The following is a 17,854-nucleotide window of genomic DNA, read 5'->3' as shown; positions in this document are numbered from 1 at the left end:
TTTAGTGCTTTCGGGCACTAGTCTCTTAACTGTTCTAAAGTGATTGTAATGTTGAAGACATCAGTAAGGTCAAAGACATCATAAAGCAGCTGATTAACTTCTTTTGTGTGTGTGTCAGTTCTACTCAGAGTGGGAAAGAAAAGAACTTCCATGACCTCACACCCAAACCAAAATCAAGGAGTACAAATTAAGATTTTTTTCAGTCACAGACACGCATGGTTTTTTCCTTTGCCAACAGGCTGGGTAAAGTTCTGTTGTGGTAATGGTCTTAGGAAACAAATTATACTTTGAGAAGAAGCCAGTGATCATGGATAATATAAAGCTGGGGAGGAAAAGAAGAAAGGAAAAAGTGAAGCAGCAACCTCCTCCTAACTAGAGCTCACTAACAACAGGGAAGAAGGTAAAGTCCAGGAAGAGCCAGTAAGTACTCCGAATTCTCTAGCTTTTGGTTTTGTTGTTAAAGATTTATTATTCCTCAGAAAATCCAGACAAATTTATTTCAACTTGGCCAGATCTTTTGAGTGACACACTTGATGAACATTTGGCAGCCACATTTCATTGCCACATTTGAAATTCCTGCCCGTCACGCTGGTTAGCATGGACTTCTAGGTTTAGGAAGGCTCTGCGTCTATTTACAAGTCTGTGATTTGGTTACCTGTGCTGCTCAGCAGGATTATTCTTTTTCTTCTGGTGCTTTTCACAAACGGATGTTCTTATTTCACTTAAGACTCATTGGGAGAGACTCCTGGATTTTGGATGAATTACCAGCTCTGAAGTGACTGGAGCAGTGTGAAATGTGTTCACACAGGCTAGAAGCTGGTGCCTCTAAAGAGGGCGTTTAACTTTAACACAACCTTCAAAGCTCTCAACTGTCAACTTGGTACTTAGGATGTTTTACATTTTCCCAACATTCTGTCCCAAAATTAATCAATAGTTTTCATCGTTGTCTTTGGATGATTGTATTTCATCCAAAGGGAGAAGAAGCTGCTCATAGAACACAGATGGTTTCAGCACTATTCTTAAAACTTCTGAGCCAAGCTAAAAATTATTTATTTAGTGACATTCATTTCAAATTTCAGTTCAGTGTTTTGCTCACGGTGAACACCCAGGAAATGTTTCCCATCATCTGTTTAAAATGACACAACTACAAAATTCATAAAAGCAATCTATCCCTCCATACTGTCTTCTCAAAAAACCTTTCATCAGACTTCCTACCACCTTCCTTTTTTAACTACGAAGAATTGCAAAGAAGAAATGTTATCGGTGTATTTAGATTTTATTCCTGTTGATATCACTGAGAAATTATGGTCATATTAGTACCTGTGTTGAGTAAATTGTGAATGTATGGTATTGACCCCATAGAGTTGGCATAGGTTCCGTAACTTTCGTCTGTGCTGGAAAACCAAGAAATTAATATTTGACTCACTTAATTGCAGTATCTACTTTGCTGTGGTGGCCTGGAATCAAATCTGTAATATCTCCAAGGTATGCCTGTACTCTGAAGAATATTAGTCCGTTTAATCTTACAAATTCTGTAAATTATAGACAACTATTATCTCTAAGTTATAGGTGAGGAATCCAACATTTGGGTAAATTATGGGCCTTTATGAGGTCACAATTTATACTTGGGATTAAAACCCAAGACCCTCCTCAAAAAGCTCTTATTGCTAACCACAGTGGATCACAGTCTCATTCTTCTAGAATAATAAAACCATCCTTCACCTCACACTGAAAAATCCAGTAGTTCTTCATCTCTAAAAGGAGAAATAATAACACCAATCATCATGGTTATGATCGTTTATAGCTGCAAAGTACTTTCAGGCTCATGATGTCTAATTATCTTAAGAGCAATTCTAGAAATAAGTTTGAATATCCCCATTTAATAGATGAAGAAGCCGATTTCCAAAAACTTGGAAAGATTCCCTGAAGGGCACACAAATGGTAAGGGGCACCAGCACGCTCTCCATGCAGTCTCAGTGGTTCCATGCGTGGGGCCCACCACCTTGAGGCCATGCTAGGCAGAAAATGGCCATGGGCCATGTTTTCTGTGAGATGCTGCCGTTTCCTTGAAAGGAAGATGAGAACACCTTCCCAGAGGAAAGAGACCTGCAGAAGTGTTTGAATTTACCTTCCTGCCCTGAGTCAACCACAGGACAAGAATAATCTAGCCCATTGGACAAGAGCAATTGGTTTCAATGCACGTATGTCACAAAGGTATCGTCGGGGAAAGGGACTGTGAGGAGCTGAAGGGTATGAAAATATATTTCATGCACCAAAATAGTTTTTAAATATTTAAATCTTAATTTTCCGTACTCAGTTGGTTCTCACTGGTTCCCAATAACAAAAAATAACTAAATTTCGTTTAAAACTACTTCCATTTGAGAAGGGGTGTGTGTGGTGTAATTTCCTTACTGTGGCTTAGCCAGCCAATAGTGCGTTCACTCTGTCCTTCCTGCAGGAGGGAAGGGGACTCAATCCTTTCATCTCCCAGTCAGCCTTCACCTCCAATCATTGCGGAGTCTTTCATGTGCACTTTTTTTTTAATCCCACCAACCCCTAACCTCTATTTAGCTCTGAGGTGACCATATGAAAATACTGAGAAGCGTCAACTATCTTGTGATAATTTTCTTAGTTGAATGTCAATATTATTGTAATTTTCTGAATAGTTATAAATTATTAAAGGAGGAGAAATGGCCAGAAATAGGCTAAGTGGTAAGGGAACAGCATCCTTGACTTAAGAATCCACCATCATCCTCAGCTAATATTTCCTGAATATTCGCCAGGTGCCAGGCTAAGGGATTTACATCTATTAGTCTATCCACTCTTCACAATAGATCTATGAAATAAGTGGGTTTTTTAAATCTCTACTTCCTAGATGAGAAAACCAGAGCCCAGAAAGATCCGGTAATTTGCCAAAGTTCGCATAGAAAGTGAGAGAACTGGGTTTCACATCCTGGCTACCCTGTTTGGGAGCATGTACACGCTACCCACTACATTGGGTGGCAGATAGAAGACCCTTCCATATCTGAGTTCACGTCCACTCAGCTTTACCACTGATGGGCTGTCAGGCAAGGTCACAGGGTTAAAGTCCTTGACCCTGTGCCTGCGCAGAGCCAGCCCTTGCAAGTTTTCATTCCAGCCTCAGGTCCTGCATCTCAGAAGTACAGTCTGAACTGGATCATCTCCACAATCCCTTCCTGCTTGAGGCCTCTGGGACGTGCTCAGTGCCTACCATGCCAAGCGCCGCCTTTGTAGTTTCTCTCAGCCAGGCACAGGGCTGGCTTCTGCACAGGGCATGAGCCCAGACCTTCCGGGCGGGGCCCTGGGTGCACGCACACTAGTGACAGGGGAGGCTCTTGCAGACTCGAAATAACCTTAGAGGGAAGGATCAGTCCTTTCATGCCTCTTCCTTTCTGCTGGTTGGAATATAGACATAATGACCAGAGCTTAAGTAGCCATTCTGGGCCATGAAGCAGAAGCCGGCTGCTGACTATGTGGAACAGTGAGATAAAGGAGTCTAGGTCTCTGAGGATATTGAAATTACTTTTTCCAGCTCTGTACAAGCTACCTTCAGTGTTTTGCCTGTGACAAAGAAACTTTCTATATTTCATTGGTTTCTAGCATTTTAGCTTTTTTAGATCCCACATATAGATCATATTATCCAGTATTTTGCTCTCTCTGGCTTATTTCATTTAGAATAATGCCCTCAGCTTCCATTTACCTTGTCACAAATGGCAACATTTCTTTCTCTCTGGTGGCTGAATTTTTTTTCACATCTTCTTTATCCATTCATCTGTTGACACTTACGCTGCTTCCTATCTTGACTACTGTGAATGATGCTGCAATGAACATGGGAGTACAGATATCTCTTCCAGATCCTGTTTTCATTTTCTTCGAGAATATAACCAGAAGTGCAATTGCTTGATCATATGATAGCTCTATTTTCAATTTCTTTAGGAACCTCCATACTGTTTTTCACAGTGGCTGTACCAACACACATTTTCCCTTTCTCCGCATCTTTGCCAACACTTGTCATCTCATCTTTTTGATGATAACCACTCTAACAAGTGTGAGATGATATGTTCTAGTTTCCATTTGCATATTCCTAATTAGTGATTTTGAGCACCTTTTCACGTGCCTTCTAGCCAACTGTATGTCTTCTTTGGGGAAATGTTTATTCTATTCTTCTGCCTATTTTTTTTAAATCAGATTGTTTTTTCCTATCAAGGTATGAATTCTTTATGGATTTTGGGTATTAACCCCTTATCAGATTATATGATTTGCAAAGATTTTCTCCCATCCTACAGGTTGCATTTTGTTGATTGTTTCCTTGCTGTGCAGAAGCTTTTTAGTTTGATAGTTTGATAGTTTGATTTAGTTTGATTTTTAGTATATTATCCTTTTAATATGTGATTGAATGTAGTTTGCTAATATTTTGTGGGAATTTTTGCACCTACATTTATTAGGGACATGGGCCCATAGCTTTGTTTTCTTGGAGTGTCTTTATCTGGCTTCAGTATGAGGGTAAAAGTAGCCTTATAAAACGAGTTGGGCATATTCCTTCCCCATCAGTTTTTTTAGAACATTTTAAGAAGGATTGGCATTAATTCTTCTTTAAATGTTTGGTGGAATTAACCAGTGAAACCATCTGGTCCTGGGCTCTTCTAAAAGTTTAGAAAGTTTTTGGTTACTGATTCATTCACCTTACTCATATTGACCTGTTTTGGATTTTCTGTTTATTTGTGATTCAGTCTTGGCAAGTTGTAGGTTTCTAGGAAGTTGTCCATTTCTCCTAGGTTATCCAATTTGTTGGCACAGAACTGTTCACTATAACCTCTTCTGATCTTTCTAGATCTGTGGTATCAGTTGTAATGTCTCCTCTTCCACTTCTAATGATATTTGACTCTTCTTTTTTCTTAGCTTGTCTAAAGCTTTCTCAATTTTATTTTTTTTTCCAAATAATCAGTTCTTAGTTTCATTCATCTTTTCTATTATTTTACTGGTCGCTTTTTTAAAAATAGCTTTACTTAGGCATAACTGGCATACAACAAATTGCACATATTTGAGTCATATGATTTAGTAAGTTTTAACCCTTGAAAACACCATCAAGATAATGAACATGCCCATCACCCTCAACATTTTCCTTATGCTCCTTTGTAATTTCTTTGCCCGAAATGTCCTCACTCCAATTCTTGTCCTTAGGCAACCAATGGTCTGTCTTCTGAAACTATCAATTAGCTTAAATTTTTCAGAATTTTCTATTAATGGAATCATACATACTCTTTCATTTGCCCACTTTCAGCATAATTACCTTGAGATTTATCATGTGGCACGTATCAAAGGTTGATTCATTTTCATTGAGAGGGGCATTTCTGCTCTGATCTTATTTACTTCCTTCTGCTAATTTTGGGTTTAGTTCTTTTCGTATTTCCTTGAGGTATAAAGTTAGAAAACGAAGATTTCAAAAAAACAACCTAACTTTGAGCTTATTACTATAAACTTCCCTCTTAGAAAGTCTGCAGAACCCCATAGGTTTTCATATGTTGTGTTTCTATCTTGTTTTAAGATATTTTTCTTTTATTTCCCTTTTGAGTTCTTCTTTGACCCATTGTTCAGTAATGTGCTGTTTAGTTTCCCCATGCTTGTAAATTTTTCAGCTTTCCTCCAGTTATTGATTTCTAGTTTCATATCATTGTGGTCAGAAAAGATACTTGCTATAATACCCCTAGGGCCTGTATTTGTTTTACTATCATTTTTGTCTCTAAGAAGCCTCTTGGTTAGCCCCCCAATCCATGGTCTTCCCCTCTTAACCAAGGCATATGAAGGTTTTAATATCTGTGCTAGCTGGGGACTAAAAGACTTCCAGTAACCAAATGAAAAAACAAACCAAAAAAAAGCTTGTAATTCTCCTGCCATTATAGGGGTTGGGAAGACTTGTATTTTATAAGTGCCTGCCTCAGGCATTACCTTTGTCTTACCCAACCACTTGGCGCCCAGGCACATTACTGACTGACCTCACCCTTGGATCTATGGGTAATTACCTTCTATCCTCCTGACTTTAAGTATGCTTATAATGAGGGAGCTGCTTGAGATAGGGAGGGTAAATCATTACAAGTGAATGTAACATCATCTATATAATGATAAAGCACCATCTCCTCTAAAAATATCAATATTCATTTTTCCAAATCTCTGGCTATCATTCTAAGACAAATTGTAGGAATATAGAGATACCCTTGGGGCAATATCTAAAAGGTTCACGGTCTCCCGTTCCACATGAAAGTAGATTGGTTTTGGGATTCCAGTTCTAACAGAATGCTATAAAGGGCATTAGATAGGTCCAGTACACAATGATAGGTCTTCATGTATGCCGTGATTTTTTTCTAACAAAAGACTATACCAGGCACCATAACATGGATGGTCAGAGTAACTTTAATGAGTTCCCTATAAGCTATTGTCATTCACCAAGTCCCATTAGATTTCTTTATAGCCCCAACTAGACTATTGAATGGGCTTTGACCAGACCTACTTGAACCTTTTCTAAATTCTCTAATGGTGGCAGAAATGTCCTTATGCCTCTCGGGTAGTTTATACTGTTTTATGCTTATTACTTTCAAGGGCATGGCAGCTGTATAGGTTCCTATGCATGACTCATGATGACAGGTTTCACTATTCCAGTATACAGCCTGAATTCATCTGTCCTTGTAGCTAGATCCAGATCCTATAAAACCCCTCCACCCAAAATATACTCAGGAATGGGGGAAATATGCACCAGGAAATGGCAGGGAGGAAGCCTGCCCATCTGTAGATAAAGACTAAATTGACCTTGATAATCTATCCCCCATAACCATTTACAGCTTCATTTTCTCCCCCAAATTTTGAAAGGTTTCCATAGATAAGTATGTATCCAGCTCCAGTATCTATCAAGCCAGTACAGTCTGCCTGCCAGTGGGAGACCAATAAACAGTCAGTTCAACATGGGTTCCCCCCACACTGCCCCCCTACACACACTAGAGGTCAACATTGGCCTAACTCCTAGTCTCTAGGGGTAAGGGGATCCACCCCTGAAATTCCTCCATTAGTAGAGGAGCATTTGGCAATGCGTCTGGCTTTTTTGAGCCTTCCTTCAAATGAGCAAACTACTTTGCCTGATTTAGTGCCTTCCATAAGTTTAGCAAGATCAAATTGGGTTGTCTATATTTTCTCTCTGGGTCCCAGATAATATTAGCTATTGCCACAATTGTTTAAGACACTTTGATGGGCCCCCTTTCTGCCATTTTATTGTTGGCAGGATCCTTTGTTTCTCCGTTTTCAACCTGTCTCCGTCATAATGGATTCTTTCAGCTTCACCTAAGTCAGCAACCATAGCAGCCACTGTAGCAAAGGGCTAATTAGCCACACCCGTCAAGGACAGATGCTAAATCCCCTAACATGCTCCAGGGCTGACTGTAAGATAAGAGCTTTCCTACCAGAGGAAAATAGTTCTTCTCCTGGGCCTCCAAAATGCTGGGTATAAATGGCATGTTTCATTCCTAGTTCACATATAATTTCTTGCAGTTCTCCCATAGATGCCCAGTATAACAGGTAGGGGAGGGGAGCATCCTCTTCACTAGGCCAGATTATCTTAATGGTAGCATTTATCCAATCAATCAAATTAGCTAAGCACCTCGATACTCACCCATGCCTGCAGCATCTAATCCTTGTCACAAGGCAGACTGAGCAATGACAGAGGCCATTTTTAACATCTCAAACCCATTTAACATAATATCATCTCCCCCCAGTATTCCATAGTCCTAACACCCAAGCAGCCACCCCATCTTGGCCCTTCCACTTTAAGCAGCCGGTTAGCTCCAATAACCCAGCAGCAGAATATTCCCTCATAGTCATTGTCTCACTAGTGGGAACCTTTCCACCATCCCCAGGCTCACAAGTGGCCTGGGTCTTTGAATCAAAGGATATGCCTGTACATCTTTCCCCTCCTCTGTGATAATGCTATCCGACAAGACATTATCCCCAGGATCACATGCTTTAGGGTCTCAATTCTCTTAAGATATAACAGCTCTCACTTTAGTGTGTGAAAGTCCGTGCCCATGCATTTTGCCATCTTACATGCTATAATTTCTAAGCGTTCCTCTGGCTGTTGGGTTCTTTCGGACATAATGTCCACATTAGAGGAACATGAGCTCCTATATCCTTTTCTAAAGACACGCTTCCCTGGTTTGTTCCAGTTCTCTCCTTACTAGTAACTGCTTTTCTGTGGTGCCTCATATGCACAGATCAACCACCAAGCTACTGCCACAATAGCTTGGTTATTTCCCCTTCTCTATTTTCTTTCCCAGCCGTTTTGGGTAAGGTACCTAACAATCCCTTCACTTGGGTGGTGGGGGATGCATCCCTATATTCTTGCAGTGCAAGAAAATTTTTTTTTGAAAGGCTCCAAAAACCCAGCGAGTCCCTCCACATGGAGGTGGCTGGCCAATCTGGGATTTCTCCCACAAACAAGAGGCCTTCCACTTTGCCCATACTTGTTTTCCACCTCCTGGCTGGCTTGCCAATTGATAGAAGGTAAAGGAGGATCAGTAGACCAAAGAGAAGGCACTTTGAGCTGAAAAATGAAGCCTCTCTCTGCCATTTAGTTTTATTCAGGGTAACTTACTGGCAGTGAGAATCCCACAGGGGACGACCTGCAGCAGTCACAGTTATTCTCCACCTAGCCCAGACCTTAATCTCCCAGCTTTTATAGAGCAAGCAGTATGGCGCAGCCACAGGGTAATTACCTAAAGTGGCACCATCTGTATGCACCAGAGGACCTCTACTGGTTCCCTAAAGTGGAGCCTTCTGCGTGCCACCTTAGGGAAGCTCAAGATCAGAACTAGCCTTCCCACATTTGGGTGAAGGTATACCTTAATCTCCTCTGGGCATGGAACACCTAGAAGAGGTCACTGCTCAGGCGTGAACAGGATGGAGGAGAGCCAAGATAGAGTCAATGTTATCAGCTATAGTTTCAAAGTTCAAAAGCTTCTGAAACTGCCCATTATCAGAGTGAATCACATATCATCATGGAGCTGGACCACCTATTACGGTGGATTTTCAGTATAGATATATAAGCTTTGAGGGGAACAAAACGCCCAATAGGACATTTTCCCATAAAGCCTCTAAAGAAGTTAATTACACTCTTATTTGTATTTGAAAATTTAACATGTAATGCTAAGTTACTTTGCACTTAAGAATAAATGATAGACTCGCAAAAGGGTATGTAGCAGGTGTTTTAAATAGAGGAGCTTCCTGACTAAAATATATTACTATCGATCAAGTACAGTGAGTGAATAAAATTTTGGAACAATAAATATTAGCACTTATATATGGTTTTAATATTTGCTGAATAAATGTTTAAAACTGGATGACTACTTATTTATTAACTATGCACATTTAGTATTTTCACAATACTTTGTAAAATTTTTGTTTCAAGTGATGTATTTTAACTTGTGAAGATATTTTCCACAACTCTGTTTACTATTTTAATACTTTATTAAACCATAAAAATCTAAAGGAAAAAAAAAGAACCCAAGAGCCCATTCATATCTCTATTTTACAAAGCTCCAAAACCTGATGATCTCAGATAATTTAATTACAATATCCTCCAACCCAATATCTAATGTAGGAAGTTCATTGCTAAGATTCTTCTTAAACATAAAAAAGTTATCCTTCCCATGTTACCATACCCCATTCTATAAGATCTATAAAAGTGAAAGAAGTTAACAACAGCTCTTATTACAACATCTAGTTACTTAGCTTGGCTTCTAGAATAGAAAACTATTTTTTTAATTTTAATTAGAAGTAAGTTTATTTTCAGTCCTTTTTAAAAATCTTTTCTTTTACTTTCATATCACAAAGCAAAGTTTCAATCACATTAAGTACATCTGAACCTAGTGAATTTAGTCTTTCTTCTTCATAAGCATTTAAATAAAAAATACAATAAAATGAGTTGGTTTAAAAAAAAAAAAATGAGTTGGTTTAAAATCATACAGGGGAAAATGCATGCACATTTACTCCCTTGTGTTTATTAACCTTATCTAGAGCTTTATGACATTTATTTTCTAAAATGTATATAACTCTCATCATTCTTAAATTGTATTATCAAATGATATTTGTGGTATAAAATTAATATTTAGAGACTCAAATGTGTACATCTCTTGGTATCTGAGAAATAATACTAACTGTCCATATATAACAATTTTGTAAGGAATGACCATATTTCTGATCTTATGGACACTAGGTACTTAGCAAGGCCTCAAAGTCTATGCTAATTTACATGGCCTCTTATTGACTGCAACAAATCAACTAGAATTATATAGAACACAAAGTCTTTTGCTTTAGGAAAAGAAAAAAAGTGCTTTCAGAACCTCTGAAAATGTGTGTTCAAAAGATAATCAGAAGTTGGACGATGGATACCAAGGCTTTAGTGTCCTCTCACAGGGCTGAGTCCTTGGGTAGGAAGCCTGCTTGTCTGAGACAGTCTTCCATTTTTGTAGTTTGAAGATTCGGGGGTGTAATGGATAGGTTCATTTAACTCTGAAGTCTTTCCCAGAATGAATGTGTATGCTTTTAGTAAATATTAAACACTCAATATAAATGACATTGAACAAGTCTTGTGTTATGCAGCAAACTGTAAGCAAAATCATAGTACAAAATACAAAACAATTTTAAGGTTCAAATTTTATAAGTAGTAGTTTATGGTATTTTAGATATTGAGCAAAATATCAAATATGGAAAATAATATTGACAATATCAGTGAAAAATGCATATATATAAAATACATCATTTGTTACATCTGAAGTGTTTCTAAGCATGCTTTTGATTTTAAATGTTAAATCCCCTTCACCTTTCAACTCTCTATTTTAATTATCTCTACCTAAGTCCAAATTTTCACCCTTTTCCAACTCTTTGTCTCCAAAATCTTCCTTGACTTTCCTTCCTAACCTCACTGATCTCTTTTCTGAATTTCCCAACAAGCGAAATGCATCTGTAATAACCAATAGGTATTTTAAGACTCTTTCTCATTAACTACTATAATTGAGCATTTCCTTCCCCCTACTGGAAAACAAATGCTGAAAATAGTGAAGCATATGAGACTGTAAAATAAGCAATAACTAGAGGGTAAATCCTGGCTTAAGAACCAACAGGCAGGGAACAAAGAAGAAGGGGATCCACCTGGCAGCCTCTACCTCAGCTGAAACCCCTATTGTGAAAAGAAAGGTGGTTATATAGGAGGGATGCAAAGAAAGCTCTGGGCCCCTGCCTGAATGGATCAATCAGAATCAGTTGAAAAAAATTTTTCCTAATCATTTGAACATTGGAGGAACCAAGAACTGAGTGATTACCATATGGGAATATAGCAAATGAGCAGACCAAGAGGGGAAGCTCTCATGAAGCCAAACTGCTTTGGAAGCTCTTGGCCAGGAAGAGAGGACACCTGGACATGCCTCCTTCAAGGCTAGGGTGTTGATCCGGCTTGAGGAGAGCTAGGGGCTCAAAAAATGTCATTTTTCCTCTTCAATGATAACTTCGTGGTCCAATGTTGTTGGTTTAGTTGTGTCCACGGAGGACGGAGATACCTTGGCAGAGGAGCTTTGTTTAGCCACAGTGGTAGGAGATCCAGGCAGGGTTGATGAGGCAGGAGATGGGGGAGAACCAGGGATGCAGGTGACATGATTTGACTTTCCATCTGCGTGAATGATGATAGTGGTACTGTTGGTGGGCTTGCCAAAGTGGACAAAATATAAGACCAGAACAACAAGAGTTGTGGCAATTAAACAGGCCAAGAGACACACCAGAAATGTTTTCCAGAGTGACCACGGTTTTGTTGTAACCTGCAATGAATTATGAAAAGTTAATATTTCAGCAAATGACACAGTAGTGATTTAGGTAACTGATTTCAATTATAATGAGGCTAACCTTTTTCCTTACTCCAAAAGCTATAATTTAAAGTACAGCTTTCTTGCATTCTCTCCCCCTCTCTCTCTCCTTCACACACACACACACACACACACACACACACACACACTTTGTCCACAAGTCCATGAGGACAAAATGTTCCCTCTGAGTTACCCCTTCGTACTAAAGCAATAAGGCATCATCTCAAATGCAAACAGATTGCCTCTGGGATATATCACTGTTAGTTATTATCAGCTAATAACGTTGCAATATAAATTACCTAATTAGCCCTCATGGCTAGGAAAACGATAAAAACCCATATCAAAACACTTAGATTGGTTATCTTTGAGTGATAGAAAATTGCAGGTGTTCTTTGCTCATTGTTATCTCCTATTTTCCATTACCTATTGAAATTTCAGAATTAGAAAAATATTTTTAAAATACATTTTTAGGGGATCCCTGGGTGGCGCAGCGGTTTGGCGCCTGCCTTTGGCCCAGGGCGCGATCCTGGAGACCCGGGATTGAATCCCACGTCAGGCTCCCGGTGCTTGGAGCCTGCTTCTCCCTCTGCCTGTGTCTCTGCCTCTCTCTCTCTCTGTGTGTGACTATCATAAATAAATAAAAATTTTAAAAAAATACATTTTTATCTCATACATAAAAGGACTTTCATTGAGCTCAGAAAGACATTAAAATACAAAACTTATTAGCTCTCATTTGGGGTATGGTCTTCAAGGAATAGAATGAAGGCCTGACAAACTGTTGGAGACTATGGGTCCCAGGTGTCACACACACACGGCAGCACTGGAGATGTGTAGAGTAGCCAAAGGACATGGGGCCAGTGAAAGGTTAAAGGACACAAGAGCCCCACAGATTTCCACAGGACTGCTAAAGACTCCCCACCATCCCCAGTCCCCAAATCTTACCCACTGTGGATGGAGGGTCGCACCAGGCAATCTACAACCACAGTGAGCTCCTTCGTTCAAACAGTATGGATTTCTGGGCAACTGCAAAGAAAGAATTTTTAAATTAAAAAAAAAAAAAGGCTTATTGTTAAAAATTAAAGTTTATTTTATCTGGGAATATAAATGAAGCACAAATAAATGATGTGAATCCAACATGTATTAAATGAAGAACCAACCAAGTTCTAGGAGAATTTGAAACTCTAATAAATGGTTTTAATGATATGAATTGTAACATACATTTTTCACATCAAATGATCAATGAAGAAAAATAAAGTGATTGATTCAATAGATGCCCAAGGATCATTTTAACAGATTTAGCATTCAATCTTGACAAAAGTAGACAAACAATGCAAATCTCAAAGAACTATAAATAAAACAGTAATTCCCAAATGTGATAAGGAATGTTTACCTCAAAACAGGCACATTCCTTTAAAGTCAGAAGAAGTGAAGAATGTCTCCTGCCACCAATATTAGGTAATGTTTTTCTAGAAGTTCTCATCAAAATGTATGAATAATGGAAATGTGAAGATAAAATTAACATTCTTTCTATTTGATATGACTGTCTGCAAACAGAGTCCCAAATAATCAACCTTACAATCTCTCAAAAGTAATAAGAACTCATTAAATTGGCTGATTATAAAAATTTGAAAAATATATGTAGCAGCACTTGTCTTGTGTATGTACACACATGTGCGCATATATTAGCAACTACTAATTGTAGTAATAAAGCAATATAAAATGGTTAAACATGTCAAATGCTACAGGACTTATATAAAGAAAACCATAAAACTTTACTGAGGAACAAAAAGACAACTTGGATAAATGTCCTCTTATAAAAAGCTTCAGCAGTATAAACTCTCAATTTTCTGAATTTTAATATCTTTATGGGATTTTTGGAGGGAAAACTTGGGTAAATTGACAAAAATTTACATGGCAAAATAAAGCAATCAAAAGAATAAGATTGGATGGGAGAGGAGACAGGAAGCAAAATATTAGCATTTTTTTTTTCTGAGAGGGATCATGGGTGATTTTTCTTTTATCTTTATTATTTTCTGTATTTTCCAAATGCTCTAAAATGAGCAAATAAATTCATCTAGTATTTGTATATATATATAAAAAAAACTTCTACCCATTATTTTGGGAGAATGTAAGAAGTTATATAGACTGTCAGATTACCAAAAAAAAAAAGGGGGGGGGGCGGAGGGAAGAAATCCAAACATTCCTTTTCATGGTCTCAGAAGTCCATTTTACTATTTGGTTTTGATTATCGCTTTTTTTGTTTGTTTGTTTGTTTGTTTGTTTTGGAGTTTTGGGTTTGTTTTTTTATTTTAGCAAGATTACCTAATTATTTGACTTAAAGGAATAATTTGCCTAGATTTTGGCAGGTGGAGAAACTACCATAACTCAAATTTAATATATAATGAAAAGAAGAAGGAAATAAAATGATGTATTATACATGATATTAATGTCATTGTGTAACTTCCCTGAAATATGAGACATCCTATAAATTAAGCTTATGTTGGTCTACTTGTTGAATCCTGAAACTGATCATAAATACAAGCTTCAAGTGGCAAAATAACTCTTTTATCAAATCCTATCTTTGTGTTTATTTCTTCTGATTTGTCTCTTGGTTCTACAACCTCGGGTTGGCTTAAGGTTCATTTTTCCTTATTATGAGTATAGTAGTGGTCAAGTTTTCTGAAACGTAGTTTCTTTTTTTTTAGTAGTTTCTTATAATGACATTATATGTGAGAAATCTGGTTCTATTTCTGACTTTGCCACTAGCTAAATGGACCCTTAGTGTTTCAATTCCCTCATATGTAAAATGAAGAGATTTGTTAGAATGATGAATGAGACCCCATATATGTTATAAGAAATATGATTTTTATATTATTAGAGTAATGCATTTTTACCGTAAGTCTCCCCATGAGACATTTTCCATAAATTACTACTTTAAACATATAGGGGATCCCTGGGTGGCGCAGTGGTTTGGCGCCTGCCTTTGGCCCAGGGCGCAATCCTGGAGACCCGGGATCGAATCCCACATCAGGCTCCCGGTGCATGGAGCCTGCTTCTCCCTCTGCCTGTGTCTCTGCCTCTCTCTCTCTCTCTGTGACTATCATAAATAAAAAAATAAAAAAAAAAAATTAAACATATACAAGTAGGTCAATGAGAATAAATACTTTCATTGGATCAAAATATATAATAATTTTAATAATTAATAATAATGCAAATAAAAAATATAAAACAAACATAAAAAAATAATGTTAACGTGCTACCAGCAACATTTCAAATAATTTATTAAAAACTTTGTCTACAAGTAGCCCATATAGAAATGTCAAAATTCAGGCAAAATATCAAAATTTAGGCAAGTCTAATGCACAATTCCCAAATGAAATGAAAACACTATCTGGCATATTAAATAACCTCTGAACACTTTTGATTACTGGTAATGACATCTTGGATTCCATTCATCCTGAAATAGCAAAATCAGAAGAATGCAACCTAACTTTCTTGAAGTGTTAAACGTTAAACGTTGAAGGCAAGAGTATGAGACAGGAAAGCAACTAAAAGGCATAGGTACTCACCAGCTGTACTGCACTTTGTTCAACATCCTCAACATGATGCCGTTCGCCGTGCATTCTGCGGGTGCTGATATCTCAAGTGCAACTCCAGAGATGTCTATACTCACTTGGTGGATAAGAAGTTGGAAAATCCTGGGTTTTTGTCAAATTAATAACTGTATTTATTCAATCTGGATTATGTAAAGCAATAATCATCTATTCTCCAAAGAAAAATTTCCAAATTCAACCCCAAAGTACACGATTTATGCTTGCTGAGGAAAAATAGAAAAATTTGCTCCCTTCAAAAAAACAACATGCAGAAAATTATCTCAGCTGTAAAAATGACTCCAGGATTCTGAGCAGATATGAACCCTTGTCCTCCTTATTTCACGTAATTCATGTAAATCACTGAAACTTGATTTCTCATGGGTTAGGAATTTAGTTTTTGTTTCTAAAAAAACCCACAAAGCCACTCCTTGATTATGAACATTGCAGAACATTCTGTGGCGAGGCAGAAGGATTATGGTAATGACTGATTTCAAAACTTTCCAGATATAAATCAATATTGAGATTATGGGGTCATGATAGATTTTAGGTAAATGGTGAATAAAATCTATGGTGCTATTGACGTCAGTGGCTATGCTGAGATGGACAACCATCGCTAAAATGGTTTCAGCTAAAAATAAAGAGTAGCAAATAAGTCACTTCATTAGTTCTTGATTATCCACAAGAATCAAGGATTCTGCGGGAATCAAGGATTATCCACAGTAAATCTGGTCTGCTTCTCTGTAAATTTGTGTTGCTTTTGGCTATGTAATGTCACCCTTCTCATGAACCCCAATCTTTTCTGATGAGTGGGAACTAGAAAATTAACAACGTCTCTGGCACTTTTCCACTTCTCCCAAGGAAGCGTTCACATGATACAACATGCAAAATTGAGGTGGTGTTTTCTATCCATCTGAAAATGAATGCTCCTTGGCCCTTTAACAATGTGGCATGCAGTATGGAATGGAGAATGACTTTAAAAATCCGTTTTAGTCGTGCATTTCCTATAAGCCAACAACTCCTGGCAGTGTTAATGACATGAATTTCCAAAATTTTAAGACGCTTACACACATCCTATTTCAAAAGTAGACATGTCTTCTTATTGTAAGTATATTCATGAAAAAAATGTCTGTAACTAATTCCAAACCTCTGGACTTCTCACTAAGCAAGTATTAAATGACTTATAGTTAAATTCATTTTACATTAGTTTTGTATAAGTAACTGTTTCATAGTTTTGTATGTCAGCAAAAATATTCAGAAAACTAAAAACTTAAAGAGCTATTTAAAGAACATTTCAAGTACTTAGAAATAAATCTACTAATAGAGGTGTACTGCTTTTAAATGGAAAAGAATTATGAAATTTAAATGAGTAAATCATTAATGAAGTTCTAAATAAATATACTCCTGGCAGCAGTATACATTGGTAAGACAACTTGAAAAGCATTTGATGTTATCTAGTAAATTTGAAGATATTCGTATACTATATGATCTAGCAGTTCCACTCCCATTATGTGGGGAAACACACACACGCGTGCACACACACACACACAAATGTTTATAGTAGCATTATTTTATCAATTTTTTAAAAATATCCCAAATTCACATCAACAGCAGAATAGATAAGTAAATTGTGATATATTTATACAATAAAATACTTTCACCAATGAAAGTGAATGAACTATTGCTAGACACATAAAATCTATGATTCTTATAATGTAGTGGGGAAAAATAACAGAGACATTAAATTAAATTTTATTATTTAGAGACTCATTCATAAGTGATAAAGCCATTTTTTAAAAAGCAAGCAAATTATTAACATACAACTCATAATAGTGGTTACCTCTCGGGGGAAGGAGAAAAGCAGAATTGGGGCTGGATTCAACATGGAGGGATTTTAGAAGTGCTAAAAGTGTTCTATTTTTGATCTGAGTGTAATAACATGGGTGTTCATCTTATAAATATCCACCACACATGAAAATCTATATATAAGTTAAAAGTAAGTACTTACTAAGATACATTGGCGAGCTCTAATAAAATTCATACTATGTGTCATTTCAGCTAAAAATAAAAATCAATAAAAATATTGATTTAAAAATATATTTTTTAATTTTTTTATTACCTTCTCTTTCTTCTGTGTTCATAGCGATTCTCTGACAAGTAATGTGGAAGGTCCATTTGCATTTTGGCTAGGCCTCGTGCACTGAAATTTCCCCATTGCTATGAAACACCTAGTAGGGAAATGTAGAATTTTGAGAAAGTTATCTAGAAGCTCAGTAGAATATGAAATGAAATTGATAGACCAAAATGAAAGAAGTTAAAACGCCCTAAAATAAATGAAGTTTTGGGATGCCT

The 17,854-nt window shown here is 37.2% G+C and overlaps 1 protein-coding gene across 1 annotated transcript; it reads right to left on the bottom strand.

The window, feature by feature from the left end:
- Window positions 1-9,506: 9,506 nt before the first annotated feature.
- Window positions 9,507-15,830, bottom strand: LOC121481797 (dynactin associated protein). The gene is made up of 3 exons (XM_041739314.1): window positions 15,482-15,830; window positions 12,855-12,935; window positions 9,507-11,867 (listed from the first exon to the last, which is right to left on the bottom strand). The coding sequence occupies exons 1-3, from the start codon at window positions 15,533-15,535 to the stop codon at window positions 11,538-11,540; spliced, it is 465 nt and encodes a 154-aa protein (XP_041595248.1). The 5' UTR covers window positions 15,536-15,830; the 3' UTR covers window positions 9,507-11,537.
- Window positions 15,831-17,854: the final 2,024 nt, after the last annotated feature.

Source organism: Vulpes lagopus, chromosome 24, assembly GCF_018345385.1.
Source record: "Vulpes lagopus strain Blue_001 chromosome 24, ASM1834538v1, whole genome shotgun sequence".
Lineage (NCBI taxonomy): Eukaryota > Metazoa > Chordata > Mammalia > Carnivora > Canidae > Vulpes > Vulpes lagopus.
This window is presented reverse-complemented; position numbering and strand designations above follow the sequence as displayed.

Bases quoted from the DNA above. Each gene is read 5' to 3' on its own strand.
- LOC121481797 (XM_041739314.1), bottom strand. From the start codon at position 15,535: ATGCACGGCGAACGGCATCATGTTGAGGATGTTGAACAAAGTGCAGTA. The intron at 12,936-15,481 runs GTGAGTACCTAT...CTTTCTTTGCAG, and splicing joins AACAAAGTGCAGTACAGCTG to TTGCCCAGAAATCCATACTG. The intron at 11,868-12,854 runs GTAAGATTTGGG...AATTCATTGCAG, and splicing joins CGACCCTCCATCCACAGTGG to GTTACAACAAAACCGTGGTC.